The sequence below is a fragment of the Heteronotia binoei genome, chromosome 12 (assembly GCF_032191835.1).
Source record: "Heteronotia binoei isolate CCM8104 ecotype False Entrance Well chromosome 12, APGP_CSIRO_Hbin_v1, whole genome shotgun sequence".
In the NCBI taxonomy this organism is placed as follows: domain Eukaryota; kingdom Metazoa; phylum Chordata; class Lepidosauria; order Squamata; family Gekkonidae; genus Heteronotia; species Heteronotia binoei.
The window spans coordinates 78,549,319-78,565,080 of record NC_083234.1 but is presented as its reverse complement, the minus strand read 5'-3'; the positions used below and the strand labels follow the sequence as shown (position 1 = coordinate 78,565,080).

Genomic DNA, 15,762 nt, shown 5'->3' with positions numbered 1-15,762 from the left:
ATCTGAGGAACTTATAATTGAAGCTGTTTCTACTGACCAAGGTCAGTCGCTAAAGAGGTACAGATAAACACCTGGACCCTAAGACTTGGGTGGGAGTGGGTCCCGCCAAAAGTTGCAATTGCTTTGCCACGCTTTGCACTTGAATTATAACGGTTAGGGCGAGGGGTTAAATAGAGAGTCACTGAGCTAAGATGTCAGTCTTAGCAAAGATGGTGTACTGCCATATGGTGTATGGAATAAACTGCTGAATTATTGGACTGTGTTATTCCTTGACTCGAATTCTTGACACTAGGCATGGAGCAGGGGTCACAGGAGGAGTGGGCTGGGGGTGGGGGAGGTAGGGGTGAATTTCCTGCAATGTATAGGTGGTTGGACTAGAGCGGGGTGGCCAAACTGCAGCTCAGGAGCCACATGTGGCTCTTTCACAAATATTATGTGGTTCTCAAAGCCCCCACCATCCCATCAGCTGGCTTGGAGAAGGCATTTCTCTCTTTAAATCACTTCTCCAAGCCAAAGAAGCTGTTCAGTTTGGAGAATGCATTTAATATTAAAGTTGCTTTCTTTCCACCTCTCCCTCCTTCCATTTATTTGTCTGCCTCCCTCCCTCCCAAACTCCTGATGTTCATGTCTTGTGGCTCTCAAACATCTGACATTTATTCTATGTGGCTCTTATGTTAAGCAAGTTTAGCCACTCCTGGGCTGGAGGACCCCTGAGATCCCGTTCAGTTCTATGTTTTGATGTTCTATATTCACCTATCTTTTTTTAAAAAAAAACCCTGTCCATCAGTTTGTAAATGCAGCATTCTGTAGGACCACACCCAGTGGACCTTGGGGGACCCTGTGGTAGCATCCAAAGTCCCCCAGATCCCTTCTTGGTCCAGGTAGTCCATCCTGCTCTGTACCTTTCCTCAAGGAGCGGCTGTGGATGCTGCCTTCCCACGGTGCCTCTCCCAGCATGCCGTAATGGGCCTTGTGCCAGCTGCAGTCTGGTTTCTGCAGCCACAACTCCATGGTGGTCAGCTGGTCCTTCAGCTTGCCTGCCTGCAGGAGGAAGGGGCAGAGGTGAGGCAGTTCTGGAGGCAGACAGGAGTTACAGGAAAAGACAGAATGGCAAACAGTGAGTAAGAGGGTGGTTCCACACCAAGCACAGCCAGGCTTTTCTTCTAACTGTAATGCTATTAAGCTGGATCATCTTGATACTTGTATGTGATTTCATGCTGGTATATGGCACAGAATTTTGATTTTCTAAATTTTACTTTTAAAAAAATAATTGTAATATTTAGCTGATAGGTTAAGGGTAGTTTTAATTGTAATATCAGTCTGGTATAGGGTTGCCAAGTCCAATTCAAGAAATATCTGGGGACTTTGGGGGTGGAGCCAGGAGACTTTGGGGGTGGAGCCAGGAGATGTTAGGGGTGGAGCCAAGATCAAGACTGTGACAAGCATAATTGAACTCCAAAGGGAGTTCTGGCCATCACATTTAAAGGGACAGCACACCTTTTCAATTCCTTTCTTCCATAGGAAATAATGAAGGATAGGGGCACCTTCTTTTGGGGCTCATAGAATTGGACCCCCCTGGCCCAATCTTTTTGAAACTTGGGGGGTATTTTGGGGAGAGGTACTAGATGCTATACTGAAAATTTGGTGCCTCTACCCAAAAAAAACAGCCCCCCCCCCAGAGCCCCAGATACCTGCAGATCAATTCTCCAAGATTTTCTATGGGAATAAATCTCCATAGGTAATAATAGAGTTCCCAGCAGACATTTCCCTCCCCTCCCCCTGCTTTCTGATGACCCTGAAGTGGGGGGAGTGTCTCCAAACTGGGGGATCCCCTGCCCGCACCTGGGGTTTGGCAACCCTACCGGTAGAGCACCAACCCCAAATCAGACTTTTCCCTGCAGCCACTGTGGCCGGATCTGCCTGTCCCGCATTGGTCTTGTCAGCCACCAGCGAGCCTGCAGCAGACGTGGACTACTGCACCCTTCTTAAATCTTCATTCGCGAAGTCAAGCCGAGAGAGAGAGAGAGAGAAAGCAAGCGAAATAGGCCAGACCAGCCCAATCGTGTCAGAGCCTGGAAGCTGAGCAGGGTTAGTGCTTGGAGGGAGACAGGGGGAGGGGGCAGCTGCCCTGCAGAGGGAGGCAACAGCAAACCACCTCTGCTTACAGCTTGCCTTGAAAACTCCAGGAAGTGTTTGCAACATGACAGCATGCTTTATCTTCAGCTTGCAGCACATATGAACGTATTAAGCAGAAAAACAGCTAACTGGTTTTTTTATCCTGAACTTGACCTCGACAAGGAGTCAGTACATTTAAACAGACCAGAGAGAGCGCGCGTTTTTACAGCAGCCCCTCTTCTCTGCAGATATTATGTCTGCCTTTGCCTGGAGGGAGGGAGCTTGTTAACATTGGGATTTCCCCACATTTCCCACATGATTTACTCCCCTAAGTGAACAAAGAAGGAGTCAAGGAGCACCTTTAAGAGCAACAAAGTTTTATTCAGTATGGAAGCCTTTGTGTGCATGCACACTTCATCAGCTATATGTAGCTCTGCTAGGCTTCCCAACCCTCCCGCCCAGGCGGGGGACCCCAGGATTTCCACCCTCTTCCCTCGCTCCCCCAAAAAAATGGAAGCGGGGGGAGGGGGAGAAAACGGTGCCGGGGAGCATGGCGAGCCGCCCCATCCCGGAGCGGGCGAGGCCACCGCGCCACCGCCGCCCCCTTCCTGCCCACCGCAGCTGCTCCTCCGAGATGGGCCCAGGCTGAGCCCATCTCGGAGGAGCAGCCAAGAGGCGGCAGCAGTGCAGGCAAAGCCAGGGGAGGGCGGAGGCAGGCCAGGAGTATGGCGAGCCGCAAATCCGGGCCCTTCTAGGACCCGGACTCGCGGCTCGCCACGCCCCCCTGGTCCGCCTCCACCCTCCCCCTCCGATTCCACCACAGAGGCGGAGCGGAGCTGGCGAGGCCGCCACGCCGCTGCCGCCCCACCCCACCGCAGCTGCTCCTCCGAGATGGGCTCAGCCTGAGCCCATCTTGGAGGAGCAGCCACGGCGAGCGGAGAAGAGGCGGCAGCTGCGCAGCGGCGTCGCCCGCTCCTAGATGGGGCGGCTCACCACGCTCCCCGGTGCCGTTTCCCCCCTTCCCCCCTAGCTCCACCCCAGTGTCTCCTGGCTCCACCCCCAAAGTCTCCTGGCTCCACCCCCAAAGTCCCCAGATATTTCTGGGATTGGACTTGGCAACCCTAAGCTCTGCTCACTGTACCCCATTTCACTGTCGGGAGAAGTGTGCATGCACACAAAAGCTCACATCCTGAATAAAACCTTGTTGGTCTTAAAGGTGCTGCTGGACTCCAGATTCGTTCTATCACTTCAGACCGACATGGCTGCCCACCTGACTCTATCTACTCCCCCATGTGGTCAGTTTGATATCACACCAGTTTATATCTGGCATATCTCCTTGCAAATTTAAACTGCAGGTTTTTATTCAGGATGCAAATTGGTGTAATATTGAATCAACCACTAGAACAGGGGTGGGGAACGTCCAGCCCGAGGGCTGTAAATGGTCCTTGAGATCACTTGGTCAGGCCTTCGGGGATTGCTGGGCTGAGCCAAGGAATGTGGTGGCCTCTACAAAAAAAGCCCTACACCTAGGCATTTGCCTAGGGTGGTGGGCTATGTGTGTGTGTGCCAAATTAGGCTCTCCCCGCATGACTTCAAATAGAAAAAAAATTATTTGTATTAATTTTGCTGGCCTGAATCGTTCTCCCTCGGTGGAGCACTGTTTTTTAAGCTGAAAATTTTGTATGGCCCGCAAATGATGTTATAAATATCCAAGTGGCCCTTGGCAGAAAAAGGTTCCCCACCCCTGCACTAGAAGGAGAAAAACGTGCAGAACAGAACCCTCCCCTCACAAAGAAACAGGAACTACCAAGTGAGGAAAATGAGAATGTGGGAAAGCTGAGAGAGGAGAGATATTTTTCCTCTGGGGAAAGGGTGAAGGGAGAGATGCCAGTGAGAGGCACCTGGGTGGAGATGTGCAAATGCTTTTTTTCAAAACTGATCATAGCAGATGGTTCAGACTGGGGCTGCATGAACATGGCACTTTAGACCAACACAGTTTGCCAATTGGCCATGATCAAGTCTCTCTCTCTCGTCCCCTCAGCCTCAGATCTGCAGTGTACAGATAACCCTGTTGCCAACTATCCCTGCAGTGGTGTATGCTGAAGTGCTCCAAACCTTTGGAAGCACAAGATATTATTATGGTTGTCAGCCAGAAAACCGTGAGCATTTTAGGATGTTAAATGTTCCCTTAGCATGTAGGAGAAGATGAATGGAACTTAGCTGCCTAAGAGACTGATTGGCTAACTGGCTGGCAGACTGATTGGCTGGTGAAAGCCAGCAATGGAAGAAGGCAGGGCAGGATCTCACCTCCTCCTTCACAAGACCGTAGCAGAGTGGGCACTCTTTGCATTGAGAGCTCTCAGGGTCAAAGAAGTAGTTCTCTTCACACTGGTCACACTTGTAGCCCACGAAGCCCCTCTTGCACACACACGTGCTGTTCTCACGGCACTGGAGGGAGACAGAACCTACACGGGAGCAGTTGCAGGCTGGAAGAAGGGAAGAACGGGCTTGTCAAAAGGTGACCAGACATTTCTCAGTGACAACTGAATGAATGAATTTATTTATAATGGTCATAGACCAGCAAACAATTCACAAAAGTCCAGTTCATAACCAATAAAAGGCAATATAATTATAATATACGATACCATCTAAAATATACACAAAATGTTAATACAAAATTTAAAACTCAGAAGATCTAAAATTAGTGTTACAACCAAGGATAAACTAAAAACCCTATCTGGACCTCTTCAGTTCTTCCCTATTTCGATAAGCCATCCAGCCAAATTTAAGAACCCTCCTACTCAAATTTTGACTATTGCCTACAAACATAATTGACATAAGTATCATTCTATTGCGACCAGGATAGGCACTGACAATTGGCATGACCAGGACTTTCCTTCTCAGTAATATATTCCTGTAGAATGCCGAATAGTATCTTATTCTAAGTGATGAGAATGTAAGAAGAGTTCTGCAGGATTAGACTAGGACCGATTTCCCACTAACCTTATGCCGCTCTCACCCTTCTCTTCTCTGCCGGGCTGCTGCTGGATTTTGTATAAACTGCCTCGGAACAGTGAGTTGCCCCGCCTCTCTTCGAGCTTTTTCCCATACAGCTTACCGCAGAGTGAAGTCCCTCCTCACTGCACAGCGTCTGCTCGGATTTCCCACCAACTGCTCCGCAGAAGCAGGAAGATCTGCTTTTGCGTCGCTAACGTAAACTGGGTTTTAGCGATTTACATTTGCGACGCAAAAGGCCCGGCACTTCCTGCTTCCGCAGAGCAGTTGGTGGGAAATCCGAGCAGACACTGCGCGGTGAGGAGGGACTTTGCTCTGCGGTAAGCCGTGTGGGGAAAAGCTCCTCAAGTTCCCTCCGCAGCAGGCAGGATCCTCTGAAAACCGGTTTCTGTCCGCTGTGGAGGGAACTTGAAAAGGGGAGGGGCAACTCTCCGGCTCAGGGCAGCTTGTGCAAAATCCAGCAGCAGTCCCACAGGGATAAAGAGCAACGAGACCGAAACAAGACAAGTGGGAAATCGGTCCAAGAGTCCATGGAGTTTAGCTTTCTGTTTCCAAGAGGGGCCGGCCAGATACTTCTGGGAAGTCAACAGCCCCTTGCTTGTTTATTTGTCCCCAGAACCTGAGGTTTTAAGGTAGACTGCACCTGACCGTGGATGAGCCGTTTGGGACTGAGGGCCCATAGCTACTGATACCCTAGCATCTGTGAATTAGTTTAATTCCTTTATTAAAGAAATTTAAACTAGCAGCTATCACCACATTTTGTGGAAGTGAATGACCCACAAGTTAATTCCACATTAGCTGAAGAGCTATCTCCTGTATTTGTAATTAACTTCTGGAATTCACAGCCACAAGAGCCACCTGCTAATTAACTTCACTGAATGTAGGAAGGGCCTCTATGTCATTTCCCCCATTGCAGCTGATTCTGACATCCCCTCCAGACTTAGCTTCCCTGCCTCACCAAGATCAGTTACGAAGGTTAAATAATACAGATCCTGGGAGAACACCACAGCCTGATCCTCCCTACAATGAAAATGGCCCACTGAAACCTGCTCTTAGGCTCCTATCCATTACGTCGTTTATGATTACAGCTTTTTTTGGAAGCAGGAACTCCTTTGCATATTAGGCCACACCACCCTGATGGAGCCAATTCTCCAAGAGTTGACAGGGCTCTTTTTTTCAGGGTCTACTATAAGCTTCAGGAGGATTGGCTACATCAGGAGGGTGTGGCCTAATATGCAAAGCAGTTCCTGCTACAAAAAAAAAAGCCCTGCATTGTGATCCATAAAAGGAGCTTAGCCCCTGGCTGCTCAGATTACTACAAAGATTTGCAGATGGAACAGCCAGATTTGAGTCCACAAGATTAGAGACCCACAAGAATGATCAGAGTATGAGCCTTCATGGGTCAAAACTCCCGTCTTCACAGCTTTGACTCTCAAAAGCTCATATCCCGAAATTCTCGTTGGCCTCCAAGGGGCTCCTGGGTTCAAATCTGGCTGCTCTACAGCTGACCAACATGGCTGCCCTCTGGAACTCTCGCCTTCGGAGAGAGGCTTTTTCAAAAACCTTTTGGAAGTCCAACTCTGTAATGTTTCCTGGCTCACTCTTACCCACATGTTTGCTGATGTTCTCAAAGAATTCTACAAGTTGGAGAGGCAGGACTTGCCACATGCTGACTCATCTTTCTCTATGCCTCATCAGCCTAGCATGAATAACGCCCCCACCAACTGACCAGCGACAGGTGAGCTCTGAATTTTCCTGCATCCTCTGCCCCCATCAGGAAATGGACCGCAGAGTCAGCCCCACTGGGCATGGCGGGTGGCATCTTTGGGGGTATCCCAGAAATGCAGAAAATTGCTCGCCAATTATGTCTACCTCCATGGAGTGCAACATTTGAATTTTACTCCTCAAGTGCTAAAATACCTTGGGATTTGGGGAGAGAAGTGTCTGTGGGCCATGGGGGTTCTGTAGCGTGCAAGGGAGTCTCTAGCTCTCCATTTTTCTGGATGGGTTGAACAAGCCTAGATTGGTCCCTTGAAGACTGCATCTGGGTGAGGGTTCCCTAAACGTCACGGCAGGATTCCCTGGCTGAACTGGAGTCGAATTCTGAGTCTACCTATGCCCCATTTTTGTTAGATGTTCTGATTCAGTAGCACTACAGAGAAAGCCATCCGAAGGTGGACCATGTGTGAAGGCAACTGTCCTGGCACTGACATTACCTGGGCAGCCCTGGAAGGAGAAACCAAAGAATCCTGCCTGGCAGCGGTCACATGACAGCCCTTCCACACCTGGTCGGCAGGCACATTGCCCCGTGAGTGGGTGACAGCGGCCATGCTGGGACCCCACTGGGTGGCATTTGCAACTAGAAGAGAGACAGAAAGGGAGCATGACACGATTAGATTAACTTTTTTTGAGGAGGGGGGGAACAACCGAACTCTGCTGCGACATTGCTTCCCCTTCTCTTCCAGCAAAGGGAAGATCAACCTTGGTTCATAAGAGGGGGACTTGCTTGCTGGATCTGACCCAGGATCCATCAACTTCAGCATCTTCCTCCTAACAGCTCTTCCTTCCAGCCAGCTCTTTCCAGGAACCTCAGAAGCAGGACCTGGGGGCTACAACCCGTCCTTGTTCTTGTGTCCTCCAAGAATTGGCATTCCTGCCTCTGGGCTTGGAGGCTCCGTTTATCATAGGTAACACCTAAACTTCGCCCAGAAGCTAAAAGGAATAAATGGAGTCTGTTGTATTGGTCACATTATGAGAAGGCAAGACTCACTGGGGAAAACATTAAGGTGAGGGAAAATGAAAGGCAGCAGAAAGAGAGGAAGACCCAACATGAGATGGATGGACTCCGTCAAGGACATCCGGCCCTCGGTCTGCAAGACCTGAGCAATTAATGAGAGGATGTACTAGAGGGCATTAATTAATAAGACTGCCTTAAATTGGAAGTGACTTGATGGCACTTAACTTACTACCACCACCCCACATGCACTACCAATTCCGGATCAATCTTTCAGGAATGTATCCCTGCATTAATTAACAGAAAAGGAAGGATACTGAAACTTCTCAAAGAACAAAGTTTGAGTCCATGTATAAGGTTTTGTGTATCTGAAGATGTGTGCATGCACACAAAAGCTTTTACCTTGTCAGACTAACTTTCTCTCTCTCTTTTTTGCAAAAGTTACTACCTGCTGGATCAGGGAGCTGCTGTACACACAGTTTACCTTGATTTCACTAAAGCTTTTGATAAAGGCTCCGCATCATATTCTAGTTGACAAATTGTTAAGATGTGGTTTAGATCCTATTATTGTGGATCTGTAAATGGTTGACAGATCGCACCCATGGAGTGCTTGTGAATGGTTCCTCATCCTCTTCGAGAGGAGTGACAAGTGGAGTGCCTCAAGGATCTGTCCTGGGACCTGTTTTTTTCAATATAAATGATTTAAGTGAAGGAACAGAGGAAATGCTTATTAAATTTGCAGATGATACTAAATTGGGAAGGGTTGAAAATACAGTAGAAGACAGAGACAAGATACAGAATGATCTTGTCAAGCATGCATATTTCTGTATGCCATGATGGTACCTTAGACAAAGAGCAGGTCACCAGTCTCTACCACCACCACCCTCCTTTACAACCTTTGGGCAAGTAATAAATTCATCTAGTCCAAGGATGTTTACGCTGCAGGCTGGCTGGGAAAGCTGTGAGGTGCCTCTCCCCCAAATTCACACAGACAGTCCTTATCTGGTCCCAGAGAAGTGTGAGAAAGGGAGATGTTTTTAAATAGCCTAAATTCCTTAGTAATAAAATAGATACTGTGTAGTAACCTTTGAACCCATGACTCAAGCTGTATCTGCATAATACCCTTTGAAGTTATCCTATATAGTAACTATGTAACACTGTATATGTCATTACTTCCAAGGATTCTGTCCTTGGTAAAGTTTCTGAGTTCCTACAATAAAGCAACTTTTGATTCAATAACAAAAGACTATTTATTGAGAAATAGCGATGCTTGACAGATCTTGACAGGCTGGAAAACTGGACTAAAACAAATAAAATTAATTTTAGCAGGGATAAATGTAATGTTCTGTATTTAGATATGAAAAATCAAATGCATAATTATAGGATGGGGGAGACTTGTCTTGGCAGTAGTATGTGCAAAAAGACTCTAGGGGTCTTAGTGGACCTCATGCTGAACATTACCGTTTTCGCACACAGCTTACCTCGCAGTCACAATCCTGTTCCCTCTGCAGCGTCCGGTCGGATTTCTCACCATCTGTGCTGAAGTTACAGGAAGTGCCACGGCTTCTGCGTAGCAAACGTAAACTGCTAAAACCCAGTTTACGTTTGCTACGTGAAAGCCGCGGCACTTCCTGTAACTCCGGTACAGATGGTGGGAAATCCGACAGATGCTGCAGAGGGAACAGGATTGTGACTGCGAGGTAAGCTGTGTGTGAAAACGGTCCATGAGTCAGCAGTGTGATGTGGTGACTAAAAAGGCAAATACAATTTTGGGCTGTATCAACAGAAATATATGGACAGATCCTGAGAAGGAGGGCAGGAAGGATTGCATCAGTGCTTAGTTCTTTTGGTCCTTTCTTATACACCCAGGGAAATGCTGATTGCCACTTTGGGGTCAGGCAGCCATTTTTCTCCAGGCCAGTTTTGCCAGGGATCCTGGAGGCTTTTTGCCATCTTCTGGGCATGGAGCCTGCAGGGGTCACTAGGGATGTATGTGTGGGGGGAGGTATTTGTGAAGTTCCCACATTGTGCAGGGGGTTGGACTAGATGACCCTGGAGGTCCCTTCCAACTCTATGATTCTAAAACCTAGTTGGTCCTAAAGGTGCCGCTGGACTCAAACTTTGTTCTGCTGCTTCAGACCAACATGGCTGCCCACCTGAACGAAACTTCTCAAAGTACAATTGGTGTTGTTAAATTCGTGATTTGTGCTGTTAAATTGTTAGATTTGTTGTGCAATAAAGGGGTGGCCTCAACCCTCTTGAGTCAGCAGAAGGGTCCTTGCACCAGAAAAAACATGTCACTGTTAGTGGAATAGATCTGTGGGATGCAACTAAGGAAGTTTATCATGAGGACCAATCAGTCCCCATAGAAAAGTAAATAAAACATTCCACTTTCTTCTCCCAAGGCCAGCCAGTACTAGACGCGGGTTCAAAATACACAATAAACACAATTTGCCTCCTTGATCCTTTCAAAACATTCCAGACAAGGACAGTAAAGCATCATCTTTATTAGGAACCTAAAATCTCAGGGTAGTATGTAACCTTTCAACTGCATCAGAGGGAGGGTGAAAATGACCAGTGCAGGGGGGGGGGATGGGAGGGAGGATGAAATGAAAGCCATCAGTGGCTAAAATGGGAGGACCACTCTTGAATTTGCAACTAGCTGAAGCTGCAAAAGAGGAAGCATTCCACAGACCTAATTAGATTAGGCTGCGTCTGGCCTGCAGAACTTATTAAATCTGCAAAGAACGTCTCCTGCATTCCAATCAAGGACAGATTGTTGCTTCCATCATGTTCAGAAACATGTTGTCGTCCCCCCCCCCCCCCCCCCACCGCCCAATTTTGCTTAATATCTAACAACCAGGCTGGAAAAGAGTTTCTAGTGAACTCTCCACGCTTGGTAGTGATATTTGATTGGCTCAGAGACTTTATTTTGCTTCCCTCACACGGAACAGTTTAGACTTGCATTTCTTCTGACGTTTGTGTATGTTGCATAACCCGCGCTGGCAGCTTTCAAGTAGGACACCAGTCCATGCGGGGGCACGAGAGCTCCCTGCCCTGGCCAAGTGGGACACAGTTCTAAAGCCTCAGAGGCTGAGCACAGATACGCAATGCTCTTCTTCCTCTGGGGGGTTATGCCACAAAAAGAGCTTTTTCTCTTCTAAAGCAGTGGCCCCCAACCTTTTTGGCACCAGGGACCAGTTTTGTGGAAGACAATTTTACCATGGACGGGGGGTGGGGCATGGTTTTGGGATGATACAACTGTGCACTTTATTTTGGTGTGATGGTTAAGTGTGCGGACTCTTATCTGGGAGAACCAGGTTTGATTCCCCACTCCTCCACTTGCACCTGCTGGGATGGCCTTGGGTCAGCCATAGCTCTTGCAGGGGTTGTCCTTGAAAGGGCAGCTGCTGTGAGAGCCCTCTCAGCCCCACCCACCTCAAGGGGTGTCTGTTGTGGAGGAGGAAGATAAAGGAGATTGTGAGCCACTCTGAGATTTGGAGTGGAGGGCAGGATATAAATCCATCTTCTTCTTATTATTATTATTACTACATTGTAATATATAATGAAATAATTTTACAACTCACAACCCGGCTGCTAACAGGCCATGGCCTGGTACTGGTCCACAGCCCAGGGTTTGGGACCCCTGTTCTAAAGAATACCCACCAATGAGGTCCCAAGCTCAAAAGGACAGTATTTGTGTTGAAGTTCTGCATGTGTTGCTATGAGATGAGAAGATTAACCCCACACATCATCAGTCAGCTTGACTGTAAAAGCTACAGAACTGTTAAGGCTAAGCAGCAGATTGTATGGGGAAGTGGCAAGAGAGAGTCAGACCAGGACAAGGGAGACTCCATTTCAAGCACAATTTAAGTATTCGGCATAACTTTTGTCCTTTTCTGTCTTTATAGCCTTGGGCAGTGGAACATGTAAAATGATAATTAAGAAAGAATGGGCCTCTGAGAAGTCCAAATTGCTTTCCTTCAATATTAATTCGCTTAGAAAAAAAATTGTGCTGCATTTCCAGGGAATCTTCCTGAGGCAGTTTACAAAATAAAACATAACAACATAAAACATACAAGAGTTAGAAATTAAAATCCAGCATTAAAGGCCCATCCTTTAAAACACATAGATCAATTTTGCGCTCACCCTTACGCCGCTCTCACGTCTGTCTTCTCAGCACAGCGTCCTTCCGATTTCCCACTATTTGCACCGGGGCTGCAGCAAACATCGTGGTTTTCGCACAGCAAATGGAAACAGCTAAAAACAGTTTCCGTTTGCTGTGCGAAAACCGCGATGTTTGCTGCAGCCCTGGCGCAAATAGTGGGAAATGGGGAGGACGCTGCACTGAGAAGATGGACGTGAGAGCGGAGTAAGGTGAAATCGGCCTGAGCAGTTTACAATGAATTTAACATTGTCCAGGCTACAGGCACTATGCAGATGGTGCTTTTTAAAAGGCAAGCAATAATTAGCAGCCTGAGTAAGTGGAAACATTTTGTCCTGGTGCCTAAAAGTGAGCAAGCTCCAAAAGGAAGAGTATTCCATGAGATAAAGTGGGGTGCCATTCCTGAAAAAGTCAGGTCTCTGGTCACCACCAGCCATTTCTGCAGACAGGGACACAGAGAGCAGGGCAGGAGAGGCAGATCTTAAACAGCAGGCTGGACAATGTGGGAGGAGGAAATCCTGCCACTTCCACACCCTTAGCGCCTGATTTTCTAGATGCCTTTTCTGCAGAGGTTCCTCTCCCCCTGCCCCTCTTCCATTACCTCTTGCAGCCAATCCCCGTCTGCAGAGCATAATAGCCCTCTTGGCACTGGCTGCAGCTCCTCCCCGTCACGTGGGGGAGGCAGGGGCACTGGCCTGTGATGTTGTGGCAAGCCTCCGGTCCACCAGTGGAGCCTCCGGGGTTACAGGCGCAGGCTAGGAAGCAAGACAAAAACCAGCAGATTATGACCATGTGGCAACCGAGGGTGGCTGAAAATAGCCGCAGAGGCCCAGGCTTCTGATGCTGCAGTCATTGCTGGCCAACTGGCCCAGAGGAAACGTGAACTCTTGCAGCAATTTCTAAAATACTGCTTCTAAAATAACGTCAGTGGTCACAGGATGGACCCTTGGCCACATCACATTTTGTTTGGCTCTAAGTCTCTAGCCTCTTTTGTAGAGGACATCTGCCTTTCCCCTTATATCTCTGCCATGGAAAGGACTAGAGACTTACTTTTAAAAAATGAAACCTAAGAATTCAGAGAACTTGTAACGCATAAAGGTACCCTGTGCAAGCACTGAGTTGTTACCGACCCATGAGGTGACATCACATCATGACGTTTTCTTGGCAGACTTTTTATGGGGTGGTTTGCCGTTGCCTTCCCAGTCATCTACACTCTACCCCCAGCAAGCTGGGGACTCCTTTGACCGACCTCGGAAGGATGGAAGGCTGAGTGTTACACATACTGTGATGCAATTATATCAGTATAGTGATATTCTATTGCCTGTTAAGGCAAAAAAAAAAAAGTCTCCTGGTGGTGGCGGTGGGAGGAATCTCTGCCATGGGGACAGTTGGGGGAAACGGCTGCTTTGTTGGCAGGGGAAAGTCCAAAATTCCCCACCTGCAGGGCAACCATCCAGGTTTTATTGTAATCTTTCCCAGAACTTTGTAGCAAAACCAGAGAACAGTTGGAGAAAGCCTGAGAGATGCCTGAATGCACCCTACTGGACATCCCCCCCCCCCCCCCCGCTGCTCCCCAACAATGATGAACCTGGGAAAGATAATTTGTGTGGGAATAGCTTTTGTATTTCTTTGTGTTCTAGAATTATACTGGAACTGCAGTTATACGAGATGATACTTGAACATTGCCGATTTGCATTTCAATTTCAAGATAAGGTAAATAGTGTGTTTTTTTTAAAAAAACAACCAAGTGTCTTCAAGCATGTGCAGAGTGCTTTTTTCTTTCTCACAAAAAGCTCACCCCTTCCTAGGGTTGTCAAGTCCAATTCAAGAAGTATCTGGGGACTTTGGGGGTGGAGCCTGGAGACTTTGGGGGTGGAGCCAGAAGACATTGGGGGTGGAGTCAGGAGCAAGGGTGTGACAAGCATAATTGAACTCCAAAGGGCATTCTGGCCATCACATTGAAAGGGACTGTGCACCTTTTTAAATGCCTTCCTTCCATAGGAAATAATTAAGGATAGGGGGGCACCTTCTTTGGGGGCTCATAGAATTGGACCTCCTGGTCCAAACCTTTTGAAACTTTGGAGGTATTTTGGGAAGAGGGACTGGATGCTATGCTGAAATTTTGGTGCCTCTACCTCAAAAAATAGTTCCCCCAGAGCCCCAGATACCTGTGGATCTATCCTCCACTGTACTCTCTAGGAATCAGTCTCCATAGGGAATAATGGAGTGCCCAGCAGACATTTCCCTCCCCTCCCCCCGCTTTCAGATGACCCTGAAGCAGGGAGAGGGCCTCCAAACCGGGGGATCCCCTGCCCCCACCTGGGGACTGACAACCCTACCCCTGTCTTGGCTCAAGTGGGAGCTTCTAGATCAGTAGGCGCATTCAACAGGGCCAGCACCAGCCTACCCTAAGTTGGGGCAGCCACCAGTCCCACAGCCACTCACCTTGCAGCCACACAGCTTCCCCCACCTGCGCACAAGTGCTCCATGGCCTGTGCTGCTGGCTAAACAAGCTGGAGAACAGCATGGGGGTTACAGGATCTCACCCATGTGCATGTCGAGAGCTGTCAGGCAAAGGGCAAAGTCAGGCAAAGCAGTCTGGGGAGCTGGGAGTGAAGGGGGTGAGAGAAAGTTTGCAACTGCAAACAATTGATTCTGAGGCAGCCAGCAGAGATAGGACACACAGGTGAGGGGGCATGGGGGGAGCAGAAAGGGAGGTGCAACCAGCGGGATCTGGTGGTAAGCAGACAATGGAAGTTCTCTGCCCAGGGCCTCCCAAAGCATGGAATCACCCCTGACATCCATTCTAGAAACATGAAAAGCAGAAAATGAAACACCGTCCGAACCACGGGTCAAATGTTTCCAGGGTGGCTCCCGGGCAGAGCTGAGAGTCTGTACTCACCAGCACACTTCCGGGCAGGGCTGGCTGCTAGTGGATCCCCATAGAAGCCCTCTTGGCACCTCTCACAGTGCTCCCCTGCCGTGTTGTACAGGCAGCGCAGACAGCGGCCTGAGATGGGGTTGCAATTGCCGACAGCATTGGGGTCCACGTTGTCATTGCAAGCGCAGGGACTGCAAGGGTGGAGTAGGCCGTTCCTTCCTAGGGGGTCTCCAAAAAAGCCGTCATCACACAGCTCACAGAGCCTCCCTGGGGAAAAAAGCAGAAGAAGTTGGGCTTTGGCCAAGGCCGAGACTACATGCGACTGGAACTCCAGATCAGTGTTATTATTTGAGCCTAAAGCACATCTTTAAGTGGAGGAGCTTGATGTGGAGTGGGGCAAGGGAAGGAGAGCAGAATTCTTTCCACACATGCCTTTCTCTTTCTCAGAAATGCGCCTGTCAAAATTTTTTTCCCTCCCCAAGCTTAACGTATTTTGCAATGGGACGGGTCATTTTTTAATCAGAAAAACAGCCTGGGCAGAAGAGTTAACCCCCCCCCCTTTCCCTAGGATCCTGAGCCCTGAGATAGATTGCCCCCCCTCCCATGCCTGCAGTCTCAGCCACAGAACTTCAGCATCACATGATCAGAATGCCAGACTGCCATCTGGAACTGGTATAGCCAGGCGTGAGTCCTGACTTGGCCCTGGAAACTCACTGGATCAGCCAATTCCTCTCTCTCTCAGCCTAGTTTACAAGGCTGTTGCTGTGAGGATAAAATAGAGAGGGGAGGATCATGCTCCCCGTGGGGAGAGAAGTGGGGTATTTGTATAAACATAAAAATAAATAAAACATG

At 48.4% G+C, this 15,762-nt stretch overlaps 1 protein-coding gene across 1 annotated transcript in view; it reads right to left on the bottom strand.

The window, feature by feature from the left end:
• Positions 1 to 15,762, bottom strand: part of LAMC3 (laminin subunit gamma 3) — a 109,371-nt gene that overhangs the window by 26,248 nt on the left and 67,361 nt on the right. Inside the window, exons 14-18 of the mRNA XM_060251396.1 lie at positions 14,932 to 15,177; positions 12,631 to 12,784; positions 7,347 to 7,489; positions 4,423 to 4,601; positions 903 to 1,041 (exon numbers count right to left, since the gene is read on the bottom strand). Coding sequence (XP_060107379.1) covers positions 903 to 1,041; positions 4,423 to 4,601; positions 7,347 to 7,489; positions 12,631 to 12,784; positions 14,932 to 15,177 — 861 coding nt within the window. The remainder of the gene's footprint in view (positions 1 to 902; positions 1,042 to 4,422; positions 4,602 to 7,346; positions 7,490 to 12,630; positions 12,785 to 14,931; positions 15,178 to 15,762) is intronic.